The sequence below is a fragment of the Stomoxys calcitrans genome, chromosome 1 (genome assembly GCF_963082655.1).
Source record: "Stomoxys calcitrans chromosome 1, idStoCalc2.1, whole genome shotgun sequence".
In the NCBI taxonomy this organism is placed as follows: Eukaryota; Metazoa; Arthropoda; class Insecta; order Diptera; family Muscidae; genus Stomoxys; species Stomoxys calcitrans.
In genome coordinates, this window is record NC_081552.1 from 220,473,100 (window position 1) to 220,497,167 (window position 24,068).

General features: G+C 40.1%; 1 protein-coding gene across 1 annotated transcript in view; it reads left to right on the forward strand.

Annotated features, from left to right (window-relative positions):
• Positions 1-24,068, forward strand: part of LOC106093461 (uncharacterized) — a 308,595-nt gene that overhangs the window by 203,147 nt on the left and 81,380 nt on the right. The window contains exon 15 of the mRNA XM_059368504.1: positions 1,994-2,152. Within this exon, the coding sequence (XP_059224487.1) occupies positions 1,994-2,152 (159 nt within the window). The remainder of the gene's footprint in view (positions 1-1,993; positions 2,153-24,068) is intronic.

Genomic DNA, 24,068 nt, shown 5'->3' on the forward strand with positions numbered 1-24,068 from the left:
TCCCTCTGATCCTCGAAATATCTACACTACGTACATCAGGCCGAAGATGGAATATAACTCGCATATATGAGCCGGAGCTCCAAAATCATCCTTCTCTCCTACAGAGAGAATTCGTTTTTCGCAAGGATGGTTTGTATGTGGAATCGACTTCCGGCAGATGTTTTTCCCGCCACTTACGTCATCCAGAAATTCAAAGCAAGTGTCAATAAACACTATTTCCTCTTTCCCCCCCTCCTAAACTATCCTCTCCAACGCAATGCACTGCATATATAGGGGACATCCCCTGCATGTTGTTTGATTAAAAAAAAAAGAACTGGACTCATTTACCTAGATTTTGTAAATTAAAGGTGAATTACACAAGCGTTCCTCAGCTTTTTTTTACAAAATATCTGACGTAACTCAAAATTCATAAAGTCCGCAAAAATTTGTTGCAATATCAGCCGTGCTCAAGTAAAAAAGGCGTTAAGTTTGGCCAGGCCAAACTTTGGATACCACCCACCTCGGGTATATATGTAAACCACCTTTCATCATGATCTGATGAAAAATGCATAATTTATGCCCCCATAGCAGCTTTGTCGAAATATAGTCCGATTTAGACCAGATGATATTGAGTGGTCATTGTTTAATTTTGCTGAACAAAATATTGGCCTTTTCGGTAGCCATACCCAAATATAGACCGATCTGAACCATATAAAACACGGGTGTCGAAAAGCCTAACATAAGTCACTTTGTCAAATTTCAGTGAAATCGGATTATAAATGTGCCTTTTATCGGGCCAACACTTTAAATCCAAAGATCGGTCTATATGGCAGCTATATCCAAATATGAACCGATCTGGACCAAATTGAAGAAGGATGTCAAAGGCGCTAACACAACTCCCAAATTTCGGCGAAATCGGACAATAAATGCGCCTTTTATAGGTCCAAGACCTTAAATCGAGAGATCGATCTATATGGCAGCTATATCCAAATTTGGACCAATCTAAGCCAATTTGAAGAAGAATGTCGAAGGGCCCAATACAATTTACTGTCCCAAATTTCGGCGACATCGGACAATCAATGCGTGTTTGATGGGCTCAAAACCTTAAATTGAAAGATCGGTCTAAATGGACGCTATATCCAAATCAAGACCGATCTGGGCCATATTGCAGAGAGATGTCGAGGGGCCTATCATAACTCACTGTCCCAAATTTCGGCGACTTTGGACAATAAATTCGCCTTTATTGTCCGAGAGATCGGTCTATATCCAATTGCAGAAATATGCCGAAGAGCCTAATACAAGTCACTGTCCCTAATTTTGACAATAAATGTGGTTTTTGTGGGCCTAAGATCTTAAATCGGCGGATCGGTCGATATGGGGGCTATATCAAGATATAGTCCGATAAAGCCCATTTTCGAACTTAACCTGCTTATGGACAACAAAAAAAACGAATCTGTGCAAAGTTTCAGCTCAATATCTCTATTTTGTAGGAATGCAGCGTGAGTTCAACAGGCAGACGCACGGACATTGCTAGATGGTCTTAGATTTTTACGCTGATCAAGAATATATATACTTTATAGGGTCGGAAATGGATATTTTGATGTGTTGCAAACGGAATGACAAGATGAATATACCCCCATCCTTCGGTGGTGGGTAGCTAAATTTTGGGTTAAATAAAATTCTGTTTCGCCATTGTAAATTTCATTTATGTAAATCTTGTTCACATTTTGCCTATTGGATAAACACGGAGCTATTTATGGGGCCAACAATTTTACACCCGGTTCAGATGCCACTACAAAAACAAAGGAAATTTGCAAAGCTAGTTGGACAATGCCTTCCATTTGCATAACTCACACCTAAACATATGCTCTTACACACATTATCATTGTAAAAAGGATTTATTCGAGTCCTATTTCTAATTCTTGTATTTGTGTGCAATGCAAGAGTGTTTGTTTATCCTTAATGTGTTTATATTTATGTATGTACATATGTTTGCTTTTTGGTTTATTTACAGTTTGGTGCGTGAGGTTATGGCGGTCAATGTAAACATGCGTGTGGGCATACACACCGGACGTGTACATTGCGGCGTTTTGGGTTTAGTCAAATGGCAATTTGACGTGTGGTCAAATGATGTGACATTAGCAAATCACATGGAGAGCGGTGGCATACCTGGGTAAGTACAACTTCCGTTTTTATATATTTATGCGTGTGTTTGTGTGGATGTCTCTATGTAAAGGGGATCACTCGAATTTGTTCAAATTTGCATATGAATAATGCATTTTGAAGTGTCCTGGTTGAGGGGAGAAACCAATAAGTAGCATAATGTTGAGTTTGTAAGAGCGCCATCAATGCAGATGCAAAATTTGTTTGAAAAAATTTTGGAGAAAATTTTTTTTGGAGAGAATTTCCATGAGAAGAAAATTTCATGGAAATTTTGTTTTTAGAGAAAATTTCATGGAAATTTTGTCTTTAGAGAAAATTTCATGGAAATTTTGTCTTTAGAGAAAATTTCATGGAAATTTTGTCTAGAGAAAATTTCATGGAAATTTTGTTTTTAGAGAAAATTTCATGGAAATTTTGTCTTTAGAGAAAATTTCATGGAAATTTTGTCTTTAGAGAAAATTTCATGGAAATTTTGTTTTTAGAGAAAATTTCATGGAAATTTTGTCCTTAGAGAAAATTTCATGGAAATTTTGTCTTTAGAAAAAATTTCATGGAAATTTTGTCTTTAGAGAAAATTTCATGGAAATTTTGTCTTTAGAGAAAATTTCTCCCAAATACCGTTGATTTGAGCTCCATATTGCCATAATCGGAAATGAAGTTCAGTTTAGGGGGCACTTAAGGGCGTACTCCCAAACACTTGGCTCCAAAATCAAATTCGTTTTCTACTCTCAAATACCTTTCATTTGAGTCCCATATTGTCATAATGGGTCAATCAACCTATTTGACGTATCTTTAGGAGGAAAAGCGCCACTTAGACTTGAACTCAAATTTTAATGTCATATTCTTAATTTACTCCTTAATACCTTTTATTTGAGTCCCATATAGCCATGGTCGGCTAATATGCCTATTTGGGGGTGGGTGGCCTCCCGTTACTTGGACCTCATTTTTGTATTTAGTGCCTTTGGGGTAAGGGGGAGGGTCCGTCCCCCTTCCGATATCAAAAGAATATATAGCCTATGTTTCCTTCCAGATCAACCTACACAATCTGTGAAAATTTAAGATAATCGGTTCAGCCGTTTTCGAGTCTATACGAAACAAACAAATTTACAAACCCACAAACAAACAAACAAACATACAAACAAACAAGCAAACACACAAACCAACAAACGAACATACATAGATTTATTCTACCAAACTTTTGTCAAACCAGCAAAAATTAAAGCTCTAGGAACCGAACAAGGGCGGTCGAGAGACCAGGAGAATGGTTTAGATGGGAGCTATAACGGGTTACGGACCGATTTGGACCGTACTAGGTACAGTTGTTGGAAGTCATAACAAAACACTATATGCAAAAAAACTTTCAGCCAAATTGGCTGCCAAACTGCGGGTTCCAGGGCCTCAAGAAGTCAAATCGGGAGATCGGTTAATATGGGAGCTATATCAGGTTATAGACGGATTTGGATAGAAATTTCGGCTTGTAATGGCCCAAGAAGTCAAATCGGGAGATCGGTTAATATGGGAGCTATATCGAAATCTGAAGCGATATAGCCCATTTGCAATCCCCAATGACCCATATCAATATTAAGTATCTATGGAAAATTTCAAGTGGCTAGCTCTACGCGTTCGACCGCTATTGTTATGCCGACAGACGGACGATAGGACATGGCTAGATCGACTCAGAATGTCCAGACGATCCATAATACATATACTTTTTGGGGTCCTAGATCAATATTTCGAGGTGTTACAAACGGAATGACTAGGTTTGTATGCCTCCATCCTATGGTGGTGGATATAAAAATGTAGTCTGATTTATATATGTCCAGGTATTACTTCATTCTAAAAGTGTTTTATATAGGCAGTCCGACCCGACTTTTTTTCTCAACTCGTTTCCTCAAAGAAATAACCTTAAATCACATTTTCACCCAGGACAGTTGAGAGTCCTTGAAACACATAGTCCCATATTGGCTATTTATCCCCCCCAAAACAAAAAAAAAAGAAATATTCAAATCCTCTCAACTTCAAATCTTCCAAAATTATCTGCAATATGTGAATTTACATAACGAAACGAGTTTTAGCCAACACTGTCACAATGATGACCCTGACAAAACAAACCGCCAGTAAGTCTGTCCAGTTTTGCCGGAACCATAAAGCGACGATACTTTTATTAACGGCCACACGTAAATCATATTTGAATGGCATGTTATGCAAATTGCCCGGAAAAGTTGTAGCGAAAGTATTGTTGTGGCACATACAAACACACACATACTTACATAAATTTGTATTTAATCGTTAGACCAGCAGTTTTCTCCGTAGTCTTTCGCAGTGCCCCCTTATGGATGCAATTATTTGAGGATTATGTGCCATTGCCATAACAAAATATCACATTTACGACCATTGTCCAGAGTTATAACAATGGGCAGTTGTATCAGTGGCAGGGATGTTGCCTTAAAACTTTTTAATGGAGGATGAAAAAAAAAAACTTCAATTTACAGAGTATGAGTTTCAACTTGTTGTTGCCGTAATCCTGTTGTGTCTCTTATAAATATTAATAGAACAGAGAAACAGTTTTTTTTATGATAACTTTTGGTAGGAGAGGACAAAAAAAAAAGAGTTTTTATTTGGGTTGGAAGTTGTTAATGTTATAATGCAAAACGTTTTGTAAGGATTTTTTTTTTTTTGCAATTTGGAGACACACATTAATTTACATTTTTAATGGCAAGTTGCTATGACATTCATAAGACATGTGACAAATTCGTTCAACAATACACGAAAGAATTATTTTCTTTTTCACAAACTAACCCAATTTCACAAACCTTAATCAAGCAACCCATCATTTCTAATTACATAAATAAACAAGTAAAAGCGTGCTAAGTTCAGCCGGGCCGAATCTTATATACCCTCCACCATGGATCGCATTTGTCGAGTTCTTTTCCCGGCATCTTTTCTTAGGCAAAAAAAGATAAAAGAAACAAGAAGTAAAATAGAGAGATCGATTTATATGGGAGCTGTATCGGCCTATAGACCGATCCAGACTATAATAAACACGTATGTTGATGGTCATGAGAGGATCCGTCGTACAAAATTTCAGGCAAATCGGATAATAATTGCGACCTCTAGAGGCTCAAGAAATCAAGATCGCAGATCGGTTTATATGGCAGCTATATCAGGTTATGAACCGATTTGAACCATACTTGGCACAGTAGTTGGATATCATAACAAAATACTTCGTGCAAAAATTCATTCAAATCGGATAAGAATTGCGCCCTCTAGAGGCTCAAGAAGTCAAGACCCAAGATCGGTTTATATGACAGCTATATCAGGTCATGGACCGATTTGAACCATACTTGGCGCAGTTCTTGGATATCATAACAAAATACTTCGTGCAAAAACTCATTCAAATCGGATAAGATAGCGCCCTCTAGAGACTCAAGAAGTCAAGACCCAAGATCGGTTTATATGACAGCTATATCAGGTTATGGACCGATTTTAACCATACTTGGCACAGTTGTTGGATATCATAACAAAACACGTGGTGCAAAAATTCATTCAAATCGGATAAGAATTGCGCCCTCTATAGGCTCAAGAAGTCAAGACCCAAGATCGGTTTATATGACAGCTATATCAGGTTATAGACCGATTTGAACCATACTTGGCACAGTTGTTGGATATCATAATAAAACACGTCGTGCAAAATTTCATTCCAATCGGATAAGAATTGCGCACTCTAGAGGCTCAAGAAGTCAAGACCCAAGATCGGTTTCTATGGCAGCTATATCAGGTTATAGACCGATTTGAACCATACTTGGCGCAGTTCTTGGATATCATAACAAAATACTTCGTGCAAAAATTCATTCAAATCGGATAAGAATTGCGCACTCTAGAGGCTCAAGAAGTCAAGACCCAAGATCGGTTTATATAGCAGCTATATCAGGTTATGAACCGATTTGAACCATACTTGGCACAGTAGTTGGATATCATAACAAAATACTTCGTGCAAAAATTCATTCAAATCGGATAAGAATTGCGCCCTCTAGAGGCTCAAGAAGTCAAGACCCAAGATCGGTTTCTATGGCAGCTATATCAGGTTATAGACCGATTTGAACCATACTTGGCGCAGTTCTTGGATATCATAACAAAATACTTCGTGCAAAAATTCATTCAAATCGGATAAGAATTGCGCCCTCTAGAGGCTCAAGAAGTCAAGACCCAAGATCGGTTTATATGACTGCTATATCAGGTCATGGACCGATTTGAACCATACTTCTCACAGTTGTTGGATATCATAACAAAACACGTCGTACAAAAATTCATTTAAATCGGATAAGAATTGCGCACTCTAGAGGCTCAAGAAGTCAAGACCCAAGATCGGTTTATATGGCAGCTATATCAGGTTTTGGATCGATTTGAAACATACTTGGCACAGTTGTTGAATATCATAACAAAATACTTTGTGCAAAATTTCATTCCAATCGGAGCAGAATTACGCACCCTAGAGGATCAAGAAGTCAAGACCCAAGATCGGTTTATATGGCAGCTATATCAAAACATGGACCGATATGGCCCATTTACAATACCAACCGACCTACACTAATAACAAATATTTGTGCGAAATTTCAAGCGGCTAGCTTTACTCCTTCGGAAGTTAGCGTGCTTTCGACAGACAGACGGACATGGCTAGATCGACATAAAATGTCGCGGCGATCAAGAATATATATATTTTATGGGGTCTCAGACGAATATTTTGAGTAGTTACAAACAGAATTAGTATACCCCCCATCCTATGGTGGAGGGTATAAAAACATATGCCAAACTCTACGGGATCTATATTGGATTTTGAATTAATGTTGACCACATTTGGTATAGATTTCGAATCTCATAAGAGAACTGAACTTACAAATTGGATAAGATGTAATCACTTCAGATGCTCAATAAACCCAAAAAGAGGCCCGATTTACATAGGAATTAAATGAGATTTTAGAAATATTCAAACAATTCTTGATGTGGATTTTGGGAGTGAAAACATCATAATAATAATAATATTAACGCCCTCTAGAGACTAGATAAAGGCAAACAGGGAAAATGTCTTATAGGAAAACTATATAAGTTTCTGGATCGATTTTCCATTTTGAAAGTGATTGTGAATCAACACTTCAAAAATTTTTGTTTAGAACAAAAATTGGCATTTACTTAACTAAGTTAAAGCCATTAAGCACCTTTGCTAGCTATCCATCATCTCAAACGTCCCCAGCACCGGAACATCCAGGGTCTGGATTTAGTTCGTATACATCTGATCCGTTTTATCCATTTTAAGTTTCATTAAATTATCTTTTTCCGTTGAAAAATTACAGATTTTTCTTCACCTTAGTTAACTTGTTTCCACTTGTTTCGGTCCCTTGTGGCGTATGAGTATTGATACAGTAATACAATGGACAATTATTGATCATACGCAGTGTTGTCCGCAATGCAATAACCTTTATGTGCACCACCAATGGGGTAAAAAAGTATCACATTATAATGTGTGAACTATGAACATGGGCCAAATTTGGCTTAGGTCAATACAAGCCAAATACACCAATTATAGATGAAACGCCTCCTCTGGCAAAACAGTTCCACGGCGATTTTTTCACTTTTCCTGTTTAAAGCAAAGATTGAAATTTTACCAAAAATCCCAAAAAACCTCGATTCTATCTACTCTTCGTTCCATAAAGGCTACACTAAACCAGGTGTAACAATTTCTTCTTTGAAATGTACCCTTATATGGGAACTTCATCCAAATATTGATGGATTCGTGCATGGGTTGGAATACATTTTTGCCATGACAGACTATGTCGACGAGACAATGTCGCTCGCCAAATTTAAGAAAAATTGGAGTCTAAATAAAGGTGTTCCAGAGCAAAAATGCCTAAAATCGGGGTACGTTTGTACCAGACTTACACCTAAAGCTGCATCGATCTGTAGCATATTCGGTACAGTTGTAGATTGGTCTAATAGAACTTTCCGTTCCAAAATTTAGCCAAATTGGATAAAAACTAATAAAAGCTTGCTAAGTTCGGCCGGGCCGAGGAACCAATCAGGGATAATTGAGAGAACGGTTTACATGGAAGCTATATCAGGTTATGGACAGATTTATATCGTACTTGGAAAAGTTGTTGGAGGTCATTACATAACACCACATGCAAAATTTCAGCCAAATCGGACACAAATTGCGGCTTGTTAGGGCTAAAGAATTATAATCGTTAGATCGGCTATATCAGGTTATAAACCGATTTGAAGCGTACTTTGCACAGTTGTTGGAAGCCATAACAGAACACTACGCACAAAATTTCAGCTCAATCGGACAAAAATTGCGGCTTCCAGTGGCTCAAGAAGTCAAATTGAGAGATTGGTTTATATGGGAGCTATATCAGGTTATACACCGATTCGGACCCTACTTGGTATAGTTATTGGAAGTTATAATAGAACACGGCCTACAAAATTTCAGCTCCAGTGGACAAAAAATGCGGCTTCCAGAGGCTCAAGAAGTCAAATCGGGAGATCGGCTTATATGGGAGCTATATCAGGTTAAAGACAGATTCGGACCGTATTTAGCACAGTTGCTGGAAGTCGTAACAGAGCGCTACATGCAAAACCTCAGCCAGATCAGATAAAAATTGAGGCTTTCAAGGGCCTCAAGAAGTCAAATCGGGAGATAGGTTTATATGGGAGCTATATCAGTTTAAAAACCGATTCGGACCGTATTTGGTACAGTTGTTGGAAGTCGTAACAGAACACTACATGCAAAACCTCAGCCATATCAAATAAAAATTGCGGCTCAAGAAGTCAAATCGGGAGATCCGTTTATATGGGAGACCGATTTTGACCGTACTTACCACAGTTGTCGTAACAAAACCCTATGCGCAAAATTTCTACCGAATGAGACGTATATTACGGCTTCCAGGGGCGGGAGACCAGTTTATATGGGAGCTATATCAGGTTATAGACCGATTTCCACCGTACTAAGCACTGTTGGTGGAAGTCCTAACAGAACACTATGTGCAAAATTTCAGCCAAATTGGACAAAAATTGCGGCTTGTAAGAGCTCAAGAAGTAAAATTGGAATATCGGCTTACCTAGGAGCAATATCAGGTTATAGACCGACCGATTTTGACCGTACTTACCACAGTTGTTGAAAGTCGTAGCAGATAACTATGTATAAAATTTCAGCCGAATTAGACGTATATTGCGGCTTCCGAGACTCAAAAAGCCAATTCGGGAGATCGGTTTATATGGGAGCTATAGCAGGTTATAGACCGATTTTGACCGTGAGGTTAGGTTAGGTTGAAAAGAGGGTGTAGATATTAATCCGCCCCATGCCACTATGGACATACACCTAAGCCAGTAGTCGGCTTGTTGTGCGCTCTAAAAACTATATAGTAACCTCTAAATAGAAAATTTTAATTTAGGAATTCCGTGCTACTTACAAAATCCTTAATTGTTTTCAATACCACTCCCCTAAGTTGGTTCATATCTGATATTGTGTCTCCACCTAAGTGCCGGTATCTGCTAAACGCGAAAGCCGGGCAATGACAAAGGAAATGCTCCAACGTCTGATCACCTTCTCCGCATGCCATACACATGCTATCACTTACCACACCGATCCTACATAATTAAGCTCGTAGTCCTCTGTGTCCCGTCATAAAACCAAAAGCTATACTGACCTCCTTCTTCCTTCCTTCCAGTAATAGCCTCGTCTTCTTACGATCTGGATCCCCCTATAGGATTTTCGCCGTCCTACTGACCATTTCGCTGTTCCACAATGTTGCATGCGCATTCGTCGCCCACTCCCTTAACTCGGACTGCGTCGATCAGAAAGGCTTCGGGTTAACTAAGTTTATTGACAGCAGTTCTCTGGCCTTCAACGCCAAATCGTCTGCCCTTTCATTTCCCCTTACTCCGTTATGGCACGGCCCCCAAACGATGCGGATTTTGCCCTTCTCAGAGAAGGCGTTAATCTCCTTCTTAAACTGCAAGACTGTTCGTGACCTTACCGTCCTGGTTGTTATTGCCCTTATGGCAATTTTACTGTCGGTGAAGATGTTCACACTCGACGTCCTAGCATTAGCACCACACCACTTCACGCATTCCATGATCGCCCGGATCTTCGCCTGCAGCACCGTGTTATGGTCAGGCAGTCTAAAACAGATCTCAGTTCCTGGGTTCTCAATGTAGACCCCCCACTCTATCCTCTTGCGTTGATCCATCCGTGTAACATGACCTTCCAGATGGCAATACTAGGTTTCCGTCAATCCAAGACTGTGCCGCTGGCAGCTGTGCCACGCACTCGACTTCAAGGTTCATCTCAGGTATCCGATCGGAAACCTCTTCCTTCCAGGTTTCCTATCGTCGCCTCGATTATACCGCGATGGTATGAGCTGCTCCCATCCTCAATTCATTCTCCCATCACCTTAAGTCTCATAGCCGCAGTGACTGCCTCACACTTAATCTATATGTCAATGGGTCGGATATCTAGGATAGTTTCCCAGTACCCTAGTGGGCGTGTTCTCTGAATCTGTTCTATGGCCCCTATGTTGCACTTTTCTCCATAGCATTCTTGGACCGTTTTTAGCACAGCTTTGGGAAGTCATAGCGAAACACTATATGCAAAATTTCAGCCAAATCAGACAAATATTGCGACTTCCACGGGCTCGAGAAGTCAAATCGGGAGATCGGGTTGTATGGGAGCTATGTCCAAATATGAACCGATATAGCCCATTTGTTATCCCCAAAGGCATACATCAATATTTAGTATCTGTACAAAATTTCCAGCGGCTAGCTTTACGCGTTCGACCCCTATCGTGATTTCGACAGACGGACGGATGGACATGGCTAGATCAACTCAGAATATTATGGCAATCAAGAATATATATGCTTTATGAGGTCTTTGACGAATATTTCGAGGTGTTACAAACGGAATGACTAGATTAGTATACCTCCATCCTATAGTGGCGAGTATGAAAATGCATGCGGTGGAAGAGAATAACTAGTGTACAAATTGTCAAACTTGTGTTAATGTCGTGCTTAGATCGTAGCCACCTTTTCGCGGTATATTCGATATAAATTCGACCTACCAATATATGACCCCTAAAGCCTCTACACCTTATATGGTTGGAAAGCCTTCCAATCAAAAGCGAAACGCATCCCATAGTGCCTGGTGTTTTGTGTTCTCTAGCTTTCCTTTTCCATTGCAAAAAATCTGCGATCATTAAGCTCGTCTTGTAAGAGAAACAAACGAAAAAATTGTGAAATAAAGTTAACTTCGCCCTAACAGGCAAACAGACCCCAGCCGGGACTCGATGCCAGACACACGGAGCTGTAGCCTGAAGCATTACCGTTGTCTAGCATAAATAAATGTTATGTGTATACCATGGAGGCCATGTAGTTGTATAGTGGTTGGTGTGTTGCGATCTCTGGCTTTCCTTTTCCATTGCAAAAAATCTGCCATCATTAAGCTCGTCTTGAAAGAGAAACAAACGAAAAATTGTGAAATTAAATTAACTTCGCCCTAACAGGCAAACAAAAAAAAAAGAAAAAAACTTTAAAATAAAATTTCGGCAGACCCCAGCCGGGACTCGAACCTAGACACACGGAGCTATAGCCAGACGCATTACCGTTGTCTAGCATAAATAAATATGCGTAAACCCTATGTGTATACCATGGAGGCCATGTAGTCGTATAGTGGTTGGTGTGTTACGATCTCTGGCTATCATTTTTCATTTCAAAAAGTGTGCGATCATTAAACTCGTCTTGAAAGAGAAACAAACGAAAAATAATCTTCGCCCAACAACAACAACAACAGGAAAAAACTAAACTTAAAAATTACTGTCCCTTCAATCGTTAACCCTTTCAACCTTCGTTCTCAAAACTTTCATTTCACATGTTATTGTAAAAAGATCTAATTTACCATGATATAAATAACAAAGCCATTGTTTTTTTAAAAGCTGTAATGGGCATTAAATTTAAGTATTCAACCCAAAAACAAAAGCGTGGGGAAATAACAATGATAGCCCACAATCACCCTGCCATATTGAAACCAGACACATTAACAAAAGCTTACAAAAAATAACTCTTGCATGACAGACGATAAAACTCCTTCTTCAAATGGGGCCATAATAATACAGCGGCACTTTATGAACCACAAAGCCATTACATGTTCAACTTTTGACATTGCAACACCTTTGAATAAGCACTTGAACGAAGGCTCATGCCAGTAAATATGAAAGAAACCCTTCCTGCCTTACTTCTTACTTCCTTCCTTCCTTCCTTCCTTCTCACTTGCTGCTAAACACATTTGGCAATGAGCTAGTGTTGCATACACACACACACGCACACACACATCTATACACCATCTGGTTCAAAATGGATATTGACGGACATGGCGGACATAATGGGCAGACATTTGTTGAACAATCGCTACCGTTTAAATGGGCCATAAAAGTAATAAACATTTACAAAAGGAGATTTTTCGTACTACATTTTTGCTGTCATTACTTTTAGTTGGGTGCATGAAATAAGCATGACTACAAGTACTCATCTGAGTTGGTATGTCTCCCCAACCTCTCTCCCTCTCTCTCTCACACACACTCTCTTTTTCTCACCATCTCACACTGTGGCTTAAGATTTTAGTTGGAATAAAACATGAAACGCCATGGGTTATGAGCAAATAGTTGTTCTGGTAATATGAACATTAACGACCATGGTTTATGAATTGCTTATCATAGCACTTTGTGGACATGATTTATACTTATCTGGCTTAAGTAATGGCCATTACATTAAGATAATGCTGAAATATTTCATATTTATTAAAGCTTAGTAGTAGATATGTTGTAGCAACTGAAGGAAAAATTCACTTAAAATCAGTACTCATGTTATGAGTTTTAGGAAAATTAACTGAAAAAAAAGCTCCTGGGACGGGTAAGTAATGCTTAAATTACAATGCCCGTCTTATATTAACCATAAGATGCCTGGTGAAAATTAAAGACCAACATGATGAAACCAGTAAGGATAGGTAAAAGTGGGGCAATGCCGACTTTATAATACCCTAAACCTACATCCAATTCTGAACGACTTTCTATGGACCTCGGCGGATATTTTCAGATGTGTTATTAAAAAATCCGTATAAAATTTCGAGCAAATATGTTCATACGGTTGACAAATGGCAACATTATTGCAAATTATCCTAAATCTGACGAACATATAAATGGGAGCTTTATCTAAATCTAAACCGATTTTGACCAAACTTCTTAGTTATTGTGGTAGGCAGCGAGCAAAGAGTTATGCACAATTTTGGCAATATTGGCCAATAATGTGCTCACTGCAGCCCTAGAAGTGAAAATCGGGCGAAATACATATATGGCAGCTATATCTAAATCTTAACCGATTTGGAGCAAACTTCTTAGATCTTGTGGTAGTCGTTGAGAAAAGCGCTGTACAACATTTTGGGAAGATTGGTCAATAAATGAGCTTGCAGTCACAGCATTGCAATGAAAATCGGGCGATATATGTATGGCAGCTTTATCTAAATCTGAACCGATTTCTATGAAATTCATCAGTAATGTCGAAAATCATAAGAAAATCCTTCCTGCCAAATTTTAAGAGAATCGGTTAACAAATGAGCACTTTATTGCAATATTTCTCAAAATCGGACAAACATATATATGGGAGCTATATGTAAATCTGAACCGATTTCTATAAAATTCACCAGTAATATCGAGAGTCATAAAAAATCCTTGCTGCCAAATTTCGAGAGAATTGGTTTACATATAACCATTTTATTGCAGAATTACTTCACAACGGACGAATATATATATATGGGAGCTATATCTAAATCTGAACCGATTTTTTCCAATTTCAATAGGCTTCGTCTCTAGGATGAAAAACATGCTTGTACCAAATTTGAAGACTATCGGATGAAAACTGAGACCTGTAGTTTGTACATAAATTAACATGGACAGACAGACAGACAGACGGACAGACAGACGGACAGACAGACGGACAGACAGACGGACAGACAGACAAACGGACAGACGGACGACCAGACGGACGGACAGACAGACAGACAGACGGACGGACGGACAGACAGATAGACGGACAGACAGACGGACGGACGGACAGACAGACGAACAGATAGACGGACAGGCAGACAGACGGACATACAGCGGACAGACAGATGGGCAGACAGACGGACAGGCAGAGGGACAGACAGACGGCAGACAGGCGGACGGACAGACAGACAGGCACACAGACAGACAGACAGGCATGGCTAAATCGAATCAGAAAGTGATTCTAAGTCGATCGGTGTACTTATCAATGGGTCTATCTCCCTTCCTTCGGGGTGTTACACACAAATGCACCATGTTATAATACCCTTTACCCTAATAATGGTGTAGGGTATAAAAAACGCATGACCAGCTACTCCATTTTATACCTTGATATCCTCATCCCATTTTGTTATGCAAATACTGTCTAATCATTCCATTATTTGTTGAATCGTTGCTATTAAGCCATTATAAAATGATAATGAGCTGTTAGAAACCCCTACAATGAGTGCCCGATAAACTTTCATGTTTAAAGGAATTTTTAATTAAAATGGAAAACAAAGACCATCGAATAAGATTAATGGCCATGTAATTCGAGCACTATAGACTAATAACCGAAAACGGTTATTACTTTTCTATAAGGAAGTGGAAACGATTTTTCGCTATAATCAACATCAACAAAGTTTTCATTGGTAATATTTGAGTAGTCCTTTGTTGCAATTTCCTAGGGGTTTAGATCAAACAAAAATGACTAAAAGAAGATAAATGGCCACCAGTATAAAAGAAATTACTTATAAATTTTTACATTACACACAAAATTGTTTGATTAGGATACGAAAAGTAAAAATTGAAAACAAGTAAGAGCGTGCTAAGTTCGGTCGGGCCGAGTCTTATATACCCTCTACCATGGATAGCATTTGTTGCGGTATCTACGTTTAGGCAAACAAAGAATAATGAATAAGAACTGTAATGCTATTGGAGCTTTATCAAGTTACAGTCCGATTCAGACCATAAATGAATTGAAGGCTAATTCATTCGGATAAAAATTGCGCCTTGTAAGGGCTCAAGAAGCAAAATCGAGATATAGGTTTATATGGGAGCTGTGTCAAGATATTGATTGATTCAGACCATATTGGACACGTATGTTGAAGGTCATGGAAGAAGCCGTTGTATAACTTTCTGCCAAAATCGGATGAAAATTGCGCCCACTAGAGCCTCAAGAAGTCAAGATCCCAAAGTTATTTATATGGCGGCTATACCAAGCGATGAAGTGATTTGAACCATGCTTACCACAGTTGTTGGAAGTCATAACAAAACATCTCATGCAAAATTTTAGCGCAATCGATTTATATGGCAGCTATATCATGTTATATACCGATTTGCACCATACCTAGCACAGTTGTTGGAAGTGATACCAGAACATCACTTGCCAAATTTCAGTCAAATCGGATAAGAATTGCGCCCTCTAGTGGCTCAAGAAATCAAGACCCAAGATCGGTTTATATGGCAGCTATAGAGAGGTCGGACTATATGACAGCTATATTCGAATCTGGACCGATCGAGACCAAATTCAAGAAGGATTTGGCTTAGATCGGTCCAGATTTGAATATAGTTGCCATATAGACCGATATCTCGATTTAAGGTCTAAGGCCCATAAAAGCCACATTTATTATCCGACTTCTCTGAAATTTGGGACAGTGAGTTGTATCATGCCTTTGGACATCCTTCTTCAATTTGGCCCAAATCGGTCTAGATTTGGATATAGCTGCCATATTGACCGATCCGCCGACTTAAGGTTTTTGGCCCATAAAAGCCACTTTTATTGTCCGATTTTGCTGAAATTTGGGACAGTGAACTGTGTTAGACCCTTCGACATCCTTCTTCAACTTGGCCCAGATTGGTCCAAATTTGGATATAGCTGCCATGTAGACCCACCTCTCGATTTAAGGCTTTGGGCCCGTAAAAGGCGAATTTATTGTCCGATTTCGCCGCAATTTGAGTTGTGTTTGGCCCTTCGACATCCCTCTTCAATTTGACAGATTTTGATATAGCTAACTTATATCTGCTTTCTGCTAACTTATATCTACGCGTAAAGAGCGCCAGCTCCGTCTTCCCTGGGTTGGTCCTCAACCCATTTCTGGTAGCCCATCGCGACAACCTCCTTAGTGACCCTACCACGATCTCGCTGATCGTCGACAGAAACTTGCCTCGGACCAGCAGCACGACGTCGTTCGCATAAGCGATAATCCTCGTGCCGTCCCCACCGAGATCCATCAGGATTTCATTAATCACAAGGTACCACATTGTCGGTGAGAACACCGCTCCTTGCGGCGTACCTCTGGTCGCCCGCCTTCTGACCACATAATCATTAAGTACAACTATGCCCCTTAACGAAGTTCATTTTGTATAAACTTTTGGCAGAAACCATGGTGGTGGTAACACGCTTTTACTTGTTTCATATCCCACACAGGCCAATGTGCAACATTTATGTGACAGCAAATAAATCCGTTTAGTTCACCTTTTACACTCGCTAAAAGCAAAATTGTTTTTATACCCTCCACCAAAGGATGGGGGTATACTAATTTCGTCGTTCTGTTTGTAACACCTCGAAATATAAGTCTAAGACCCCATAAATAACAAAAATATATATTCTTGATCGTCGTGACATTTTAAGTCGAATTAGCCATGTCCCTCCGTCTGTCCGTCTGTCTGTCGAAAGCACGCGAACTTTTGAAGGATTAGAGCTAGTCGCTTGAAATTTTGCACAAATACTTTTTATTAGTGTAGGTCGGTTGGGATTGTAAATGTGTCAAATCGGTCCATGTTTTGATATAGGAGCCATACAAACCGATCTTGGGTCTTGACTTCTTGAGCCTCTAGAGAGCGCAATTCTCATCCGATTAGGCACAAATTTTGTACAACGGCTCCTCCCATGGCCTTCAACATACGTGTGCAATATGGTCTGAATCGATCTATAGCTTGATACAGCTCTCATATAAACCGATCTCCCGATTTTGCTTCTTGAGCCGCGAATCGGACTATAACTTGATATAGCTGCTCCTCCGTTCTTATTCATTATACTTTGTTTGCCTTAAAACAGATACTGCGCAAAGAACTCGACAGATGCGACCACGGTGAAGGGTATATAAGATTCGGCCCTGCCGAACTTAGCACGCTCTTACTTGTATTTTTTTTTTTTGGAACATGAACTTTGACATTTAAATCATCTTAGCCTAAGCTCCATGATACTTTTTCCCATTGTTTACCAAACATTTTCCATGAACTCATTAGAATTTAAAAGTGACAGGATTAAATTGTCTTCCATTGCATTGTTACTGCCGTTGTTAAAAAAAAAAATAAACAACAACAAATTCATACTTTTGTAATACTTACTATAATCCAATATTATATTCAATGTTGTGGAAGGAGATTACTTTTTATCCTTTTACCCCAAACAAAATAGCATTCGCTTTGTTCATTCTATTGAGAATTTACTAGAAAGGATATAAGGAATTTAGCTCTGTGAAGCTGTGACAATGTGGTTAGATAAAAATGTTCTCCTTTAATCAACTACAGAGCTTGGTGTAGGCGTTCATTGTTCTTGGGTTTGGCATATTTTTGTTATTTGGATTACTTGCACACACACACACATACACACACACACTTATATGCATTCTCAACAGCCTCTTCCTGTAGCTAAACACAATGCAAGTGGATTTGGAATTTCTTAGGATATACCATAAGCATTTCTTATACTCGTACAGCGTGGGTTTTACACCAAATCGAGTGGTTTCTGCGGCATAAACCAAATCCAATTGCTATTTAAATGTCAAATGCGAATATCTTTTGTTTACGCTTCACTTAATCGCATCTGTTTGTGATATTGTCCTAAGGCATTTGGGAATACTGAATTTGAGTGTCATTGTTAATTAGAAATTTCATTAATTTTAATGAGTTATCACTGTGCAACAGCAGCAGTAGCAGTAGCAGCCGTGAATAATACAGGGTGGCTGATGAATATTGCTACAATGATGAATATTGCTACATTTTTTTTTCGGTGTATGGAATACATTTTTCTTTTATTCATGTTAAATTAAATTATTAAATTAATTATTAAATTATTATTAATTAAATTAATTAATTAATTAATTAAATTAATTATTAAATTATTATTATTAAATAGAAAAAAAGTTATTACATTTTTTTTTGGTAGCGGCTTTCATCAGCCACCCTGTATGTGACGCCAAATGACATTAAATAATGTCACCCTCAGGAAGGTGTCTATAATGTATATTAGGTATCAAATGGCATTGGAAAGGACATTTGGAATATCTATTGGGAGAAGAAATAATTTGTTAGGTTAGGTAAGGTTGAAATAAATCTTAATTAAATACTGAATGCCAATGATACTCGAGATGACAATGGCCAACATCAGCGTCTGTTCGCAGGTTAGGGGCGGCTGGAGGCGAGCGTCGGATCTTGAAGCAAGCGGCTGGCCACAACGAGGGATACATGTGCATAACCCATGCCGTTGGGGCGCTGGGCCAGTAACCCGCCCCCGGAAAACTATGAGAACTACTAAGAGAAACAAAGGAATAGTAAACACGGACCACCCCCAACGCTGACGACCCACGCAAATGCAAAAAAGGACCATGATTTTCGGATCTGCACCTGGAATGCCCGCACTCTTTATAGAGAAGATGCAGTATACACGCTGGCGGATGTATTAGAGAAGTACAAGGCAGATATTACCGCCTTACAGGAAGTGCGATGGACTGGAAATGGAGTCACTACAACACCAAACGCTGCCATAACACGAGGCATGAATTTGGCTGTGGATTTGTGGTTAGTCGGAGACTGAAACACCTTGTCTCCAGCTTTACTGCGGTGGTGGTTAGTAGCACCAGATTTCAACATAAAAATATTCACTAAGCCACATGGCTGTCACCCGATCAAAACACCAGGAACCAAATTGATCACGCTGCGAGAGCCGGAAGACATTCATCCAGCGTGTGAGATGTACGATCGATCCTTGGAGCGAATATTGATTCGGGTCATTATCTTGTTGCAGCAAAGGTTCGCCCCCGTTTGAACATGGCGAGGAAAGTACGATCTGACACTGCACGGAAGCTGGACATTGAAAGGCTGCCAACACAACAAATGGCAGCGGCATACTCCACTCGACAGACCCAACTGCTTGATGAAAGCACTCCTTGTTCCGATGATATAAAGGCGCAGTGGCAAACTATTTCCCACTTCATGGAAAATGCCGCGAAATCCGTATTTGGGTATCGGAAGCCTCCTCCAAGAAACCCATGGCACGACCAAGAGTGTCGAGATGCTACTGAAGACAAAAATGCGGCATATAAAGCAACCCTGCAATCAGTAGCAATGCGCCAGACGAAGAAGAGGTATCGGGAAAAAAAGAGTGAGGAGAAACGTCTATTCCACAAAAAGAACAAGTAAAAGCGTGCTAAGTTCGGCCGGGCCGAATATTATATACCCTTCCCCTAAGATAGCATTTCTCGAGCTCATTTCCTGATATCTCCTTTAAGGCAAACAAAGGATAAAAGAAAATACTTGATTTAATATTAGAGTTATATTCCGATTCGGACCATAATTGAATTGAATGTTGAAGCCAATTCTAGTAAGAATTGCGCCCTTTAAGGGCTCACGAAGTAAAATAGAGAGATATCGGTTTATATGGGAGCTGTATCAGGCTATAGACCGATTCGAACAATATTTGCGCGTATGTTGAAAGTCATGAGAGAACCAGTTGCACAAAATTTCAGCCAAATCGGATAGCAATTGCGACCTCTAGACGCTCAAGAAGTCAAGACCCCAGATAGGTTTATATGACAGCTATATCAGGTTATGGACCCATTTGAACCATACTCAGCACAGTTGGAAGTCATAAGAAAGCACCGCGTGCAAAATTTCAGCCAAATCGGATTAGAATTGTGCCCTCTAGTGGCTCAAGAAGTCAAGATCCAAGATCGGTTTATATGGCAGCTATATCAAAACATGGACCGATATAGTCCATTTACAATCCCAACCGACCTACGCTAATAAGATGTATTTGTGCAAAATTTCAAGCGGCTAGCTTTACTCCTTCAAAAGTTAGCGTGCTTTCAAGAACATATATATACATTATAGGGTCTTAGACGAATATTTCGAGGTGTTACAAACAGAAAGACGAAATTAGTATACCCCCATCCTATGACGGAGGGTATAAAAAGGAAATGGAAAGACGCGAGTGTGAGCGAATTGAGATGTACAGGAGTCAGAATGAAGTCCGGAAATTCTACCAAAGAATTAAACAACAAACCAATGGCTTTGGTTTAGGCACATCCTCCTGCAGAAACAAAGAAGGAAATCTGATAACTGACACAGATAAAATGCTGAGGATATGAAAAGAACTCTTTACCCAACTGCTAGTGTCCGATGTTGGCGGCGAAGAGAATACCGCAGAACCAATCCCTGATGATGGTATAGAATGTTTACCTCCTAGTCAGAATGAGGTCCAAGTAGCAGTGATCCGACTAAAGAACAACAAGGCAGCAGGAGCCGACGGGATACCCGCTGAACTATTAAAGAGCGGAGGCGACGGAGGCTGATAAGGCGTATGCATCAGCTTATCTGCTCAATCTGGCTAGAAGAACGCATACCCGATGATTGGAACCTCAGCATACTATGTCCCGTACACAAGAAAGGAGACAAGACGGAATGTGCCAACTACAGAGAAATAAGTCTTCTCCCTGTACTGTGTGAAAGATTAAAACTTAAAGTCAATGAGGTAATTGGGCCCTATCAATGCAGCTTTCGACCAGGCAAATCCACCCTAGACCAGATATTCACACTGCGCCAAATCCTGGAAAAGACCCGAGAAGGACAAATCAACACCTACCATCTCTTTGTTGACTACAAAGCCGCTTTCGATACTCCTTAACGTTCAAAGGTATTTCAAGCCATGTCTGAGTTTGGCATCCCTGCAAAATTAATAAGACTCTGCAGGATGACACTTGGTGATACGCGTTCCTCAGAAAGAATAGGAAACAATCTCTCCGAACCATTTAATACCAAACGGGGTTTCAGACAAGGAGACAGCCAATCGTGTGATTTTTTTAATATCCTGCTCGAGAAGATTATACGAGATGCAGATGTGATCTATTCACGTATGGCACACTAATCACAAGAGAACACATAGGTCGGTCACCGAAAGTAGTAACTGCAACCTTTGAAAGAATCGACAGAGTGAGTCATTAAAAATGGGTCTGGCAGAAAATGGAGATAAGACGAAATGGATGGTTTCTCTCCCCCAAAACGTCTTGCACAACCGAGTAGATAAAGAAAATGGAGAAAGTTGGGAACCACAACTTTGAGACAGTCAGTAACTTTATCTACCTCGGCACCGCCTTAACCGAAACAAATGACACCAGTTTTGAGATTAAGCGAAGAATAATACTGGCAAACAGATGCTATTTTGGACTAAGTTTGCAGTTTAGAAACAAGGCCACCTCTCGACAGACAAAGATTACACTTTACAAGACACTGATACTACCCGTGCTGTTATATGGTTCTGAAGCATGGGTACTTGTGAAATGAAGATGAGGCAGTGCTTGGAGTATTTGAGAGAAATATTCTTAGTAAAATATATGGACCAGTTTGCGTTAATGGAGTTACACGCATCAAAATACAACGGCTGCGTTGGCTAGGTCATGTTGTCAGAATGGACAAAGAAGCTCCAGCAAAGAAGTCTTTTGGAGGCAAACATGGTGGTACAGGCAAACCGGGAAGACCAAAAGTCAGTTTAAAGATCAAATGATGGGAGAAACTTGGTGTCAGAGATTTTAGAATGAGCACAGAAGATCGAGGCGCTTGGAACGTTATTCTACGTTCGGGTAGTGGAACAAATATTCTGTCATAGTCAATTAAAGTAATTAAGATAAGGTTGAAAAGAGGGTGGTGATATTAATCCGCCCCATGCCACTATGGACATACACCGAAGCCAGTAGTCGGCTTGTTGTGCGCTCTTAAAACTATAAAGTAACCTCTTAAAAGAAAATTTTAAGTTAGGAATTCCGTGCTACTCACAAAATTCTTAATTGTTTTCAATACCTCTCCCCATTGGTTCATGGCTGGTATTGTGTCTCCACCTAAGTGCCGGTATCTGTTGGACGCGAAAGCCGGGCAATGACAAAGGAAATGCTCCAATGTCTCATCATCTTCCCCGCATGCCCAACACATGCTATCTTTTGCCTAACCGATTTTGCATAAGTGAGCTCGTAGTCCTATGCTTCCTGTTATGATACCGAGAGCTATACTGACCTCATTCTTACTTCCTTTCAGTAATAGTCTCGTCTTCTCTCTATCTGGATCCTTACATAGGATTTTCGTCGTCCTACCGACTTTTTCGCTGTTCCACAGTGGCTTGTAACAGAGCAAAAAAAGTCGGTTTGTTGCCCACGTCCTTAAATCGGACTGCGTGGACTCGATAACCGAGTTTATCGACAGCAGTACTCTGGCCTTCGCCGCCAAATCGTCTGCGCTTTCATTCCCCCGTTACGGGTCGGCATCGGCTTTAATCTCCTTCTTACACTGCAAGACTGTTCATGATCATACCGTCCTGGTTGTTATTGCCCTTATAGTAATTTTACTGTCCGGAAAGATTTTCGCACTCGACGTTCTCGCGTTAGCACCTCACCACTTCACGCATTCCATGATCTCCCGGATCTTCGCCTGCAGGACCGTATTATGGTCAGGCAGTCTAAAACAGATCCCAGTCCCTAGCCTGTTGAAAAATATCCTCAATGTAAACCCCCAGGCCCACTCAGTTCCCTAGCTTTGATCCATTCGTCTAACATGGTCTTACAGATGACAATACGATGGTTCCGTCAATCCAATAGTGTGCCGCTGGCAGCAGTGCCTCGCACTCGACTTCAAGATTCATCTCAGGTGTCCGATCGGAAATCTCCTCCCTTCTTTCCAGGTTTCCTATCGTCGCATCGATTATACCGCGATGGTATCAACTGCTCCCATTCTCAATTCATTCTCCCATCGCCTTAGGTCTCATATCCGCAGTGGCTGCCTCACACTTAATCTGTATGTCAATGGGTCGGATAGCTAGAATGGTCACCAGTGCCCTAGTGGGCGTGGTCCTCATCGCTCCTCCTATGCCAAGACAATATGTTCTCTGAACCTGTTGTATGGTCCTTATGTTGGACTTTTTTTCCATAGCCGTCCATCAAACAACTAAGGCGTAAGAAAGTATTGGTCTAATCAGGTTCCTGTAGAGACAGTATTTTCGGATTCAGGCCCCATTTCGAGCCTTCGAGCCTACGAGGATTGCCACATCCATGTGAAAGTGTGGCTACAACAACAACAGCAAACTAAATATATCAATAAGAAGCATGTGTGCAAATTTTAAAGCAGCAAGCATCATCCGTTCGATCACTATAGTGATTACACCAGACGGACGGAATCATATTCTTTATACCCAACAGCATAGGATGGGGGTATACTAGTCTAGTCATTCCATTTGTAACACCTTAAAATATCCTTCTAAGACCCTATAAGGCGATCTAGCTATGTGCGTCCGTCCGTCCGTCTGTCAAAACCAAGATAGCGATAGAACGCGCAAAGCTAGCCGGTTAAAATTTTGCACAAATACTTAAGACTGTTGTGGAGGCCACCGTAGCGCAGAGGTTTGCATGTCCGCCTACGAAGCTGAACGCCTGGGTTCGAATCCTGGTGAGACCATCAGAAAAAAATTTTAGCGGTGGTTTTCCCCTCCTAATGTTGGCAACATTTGTGAGGTACTATGTAAAACTTCTCTCCAAGGAGGTGTCGCAC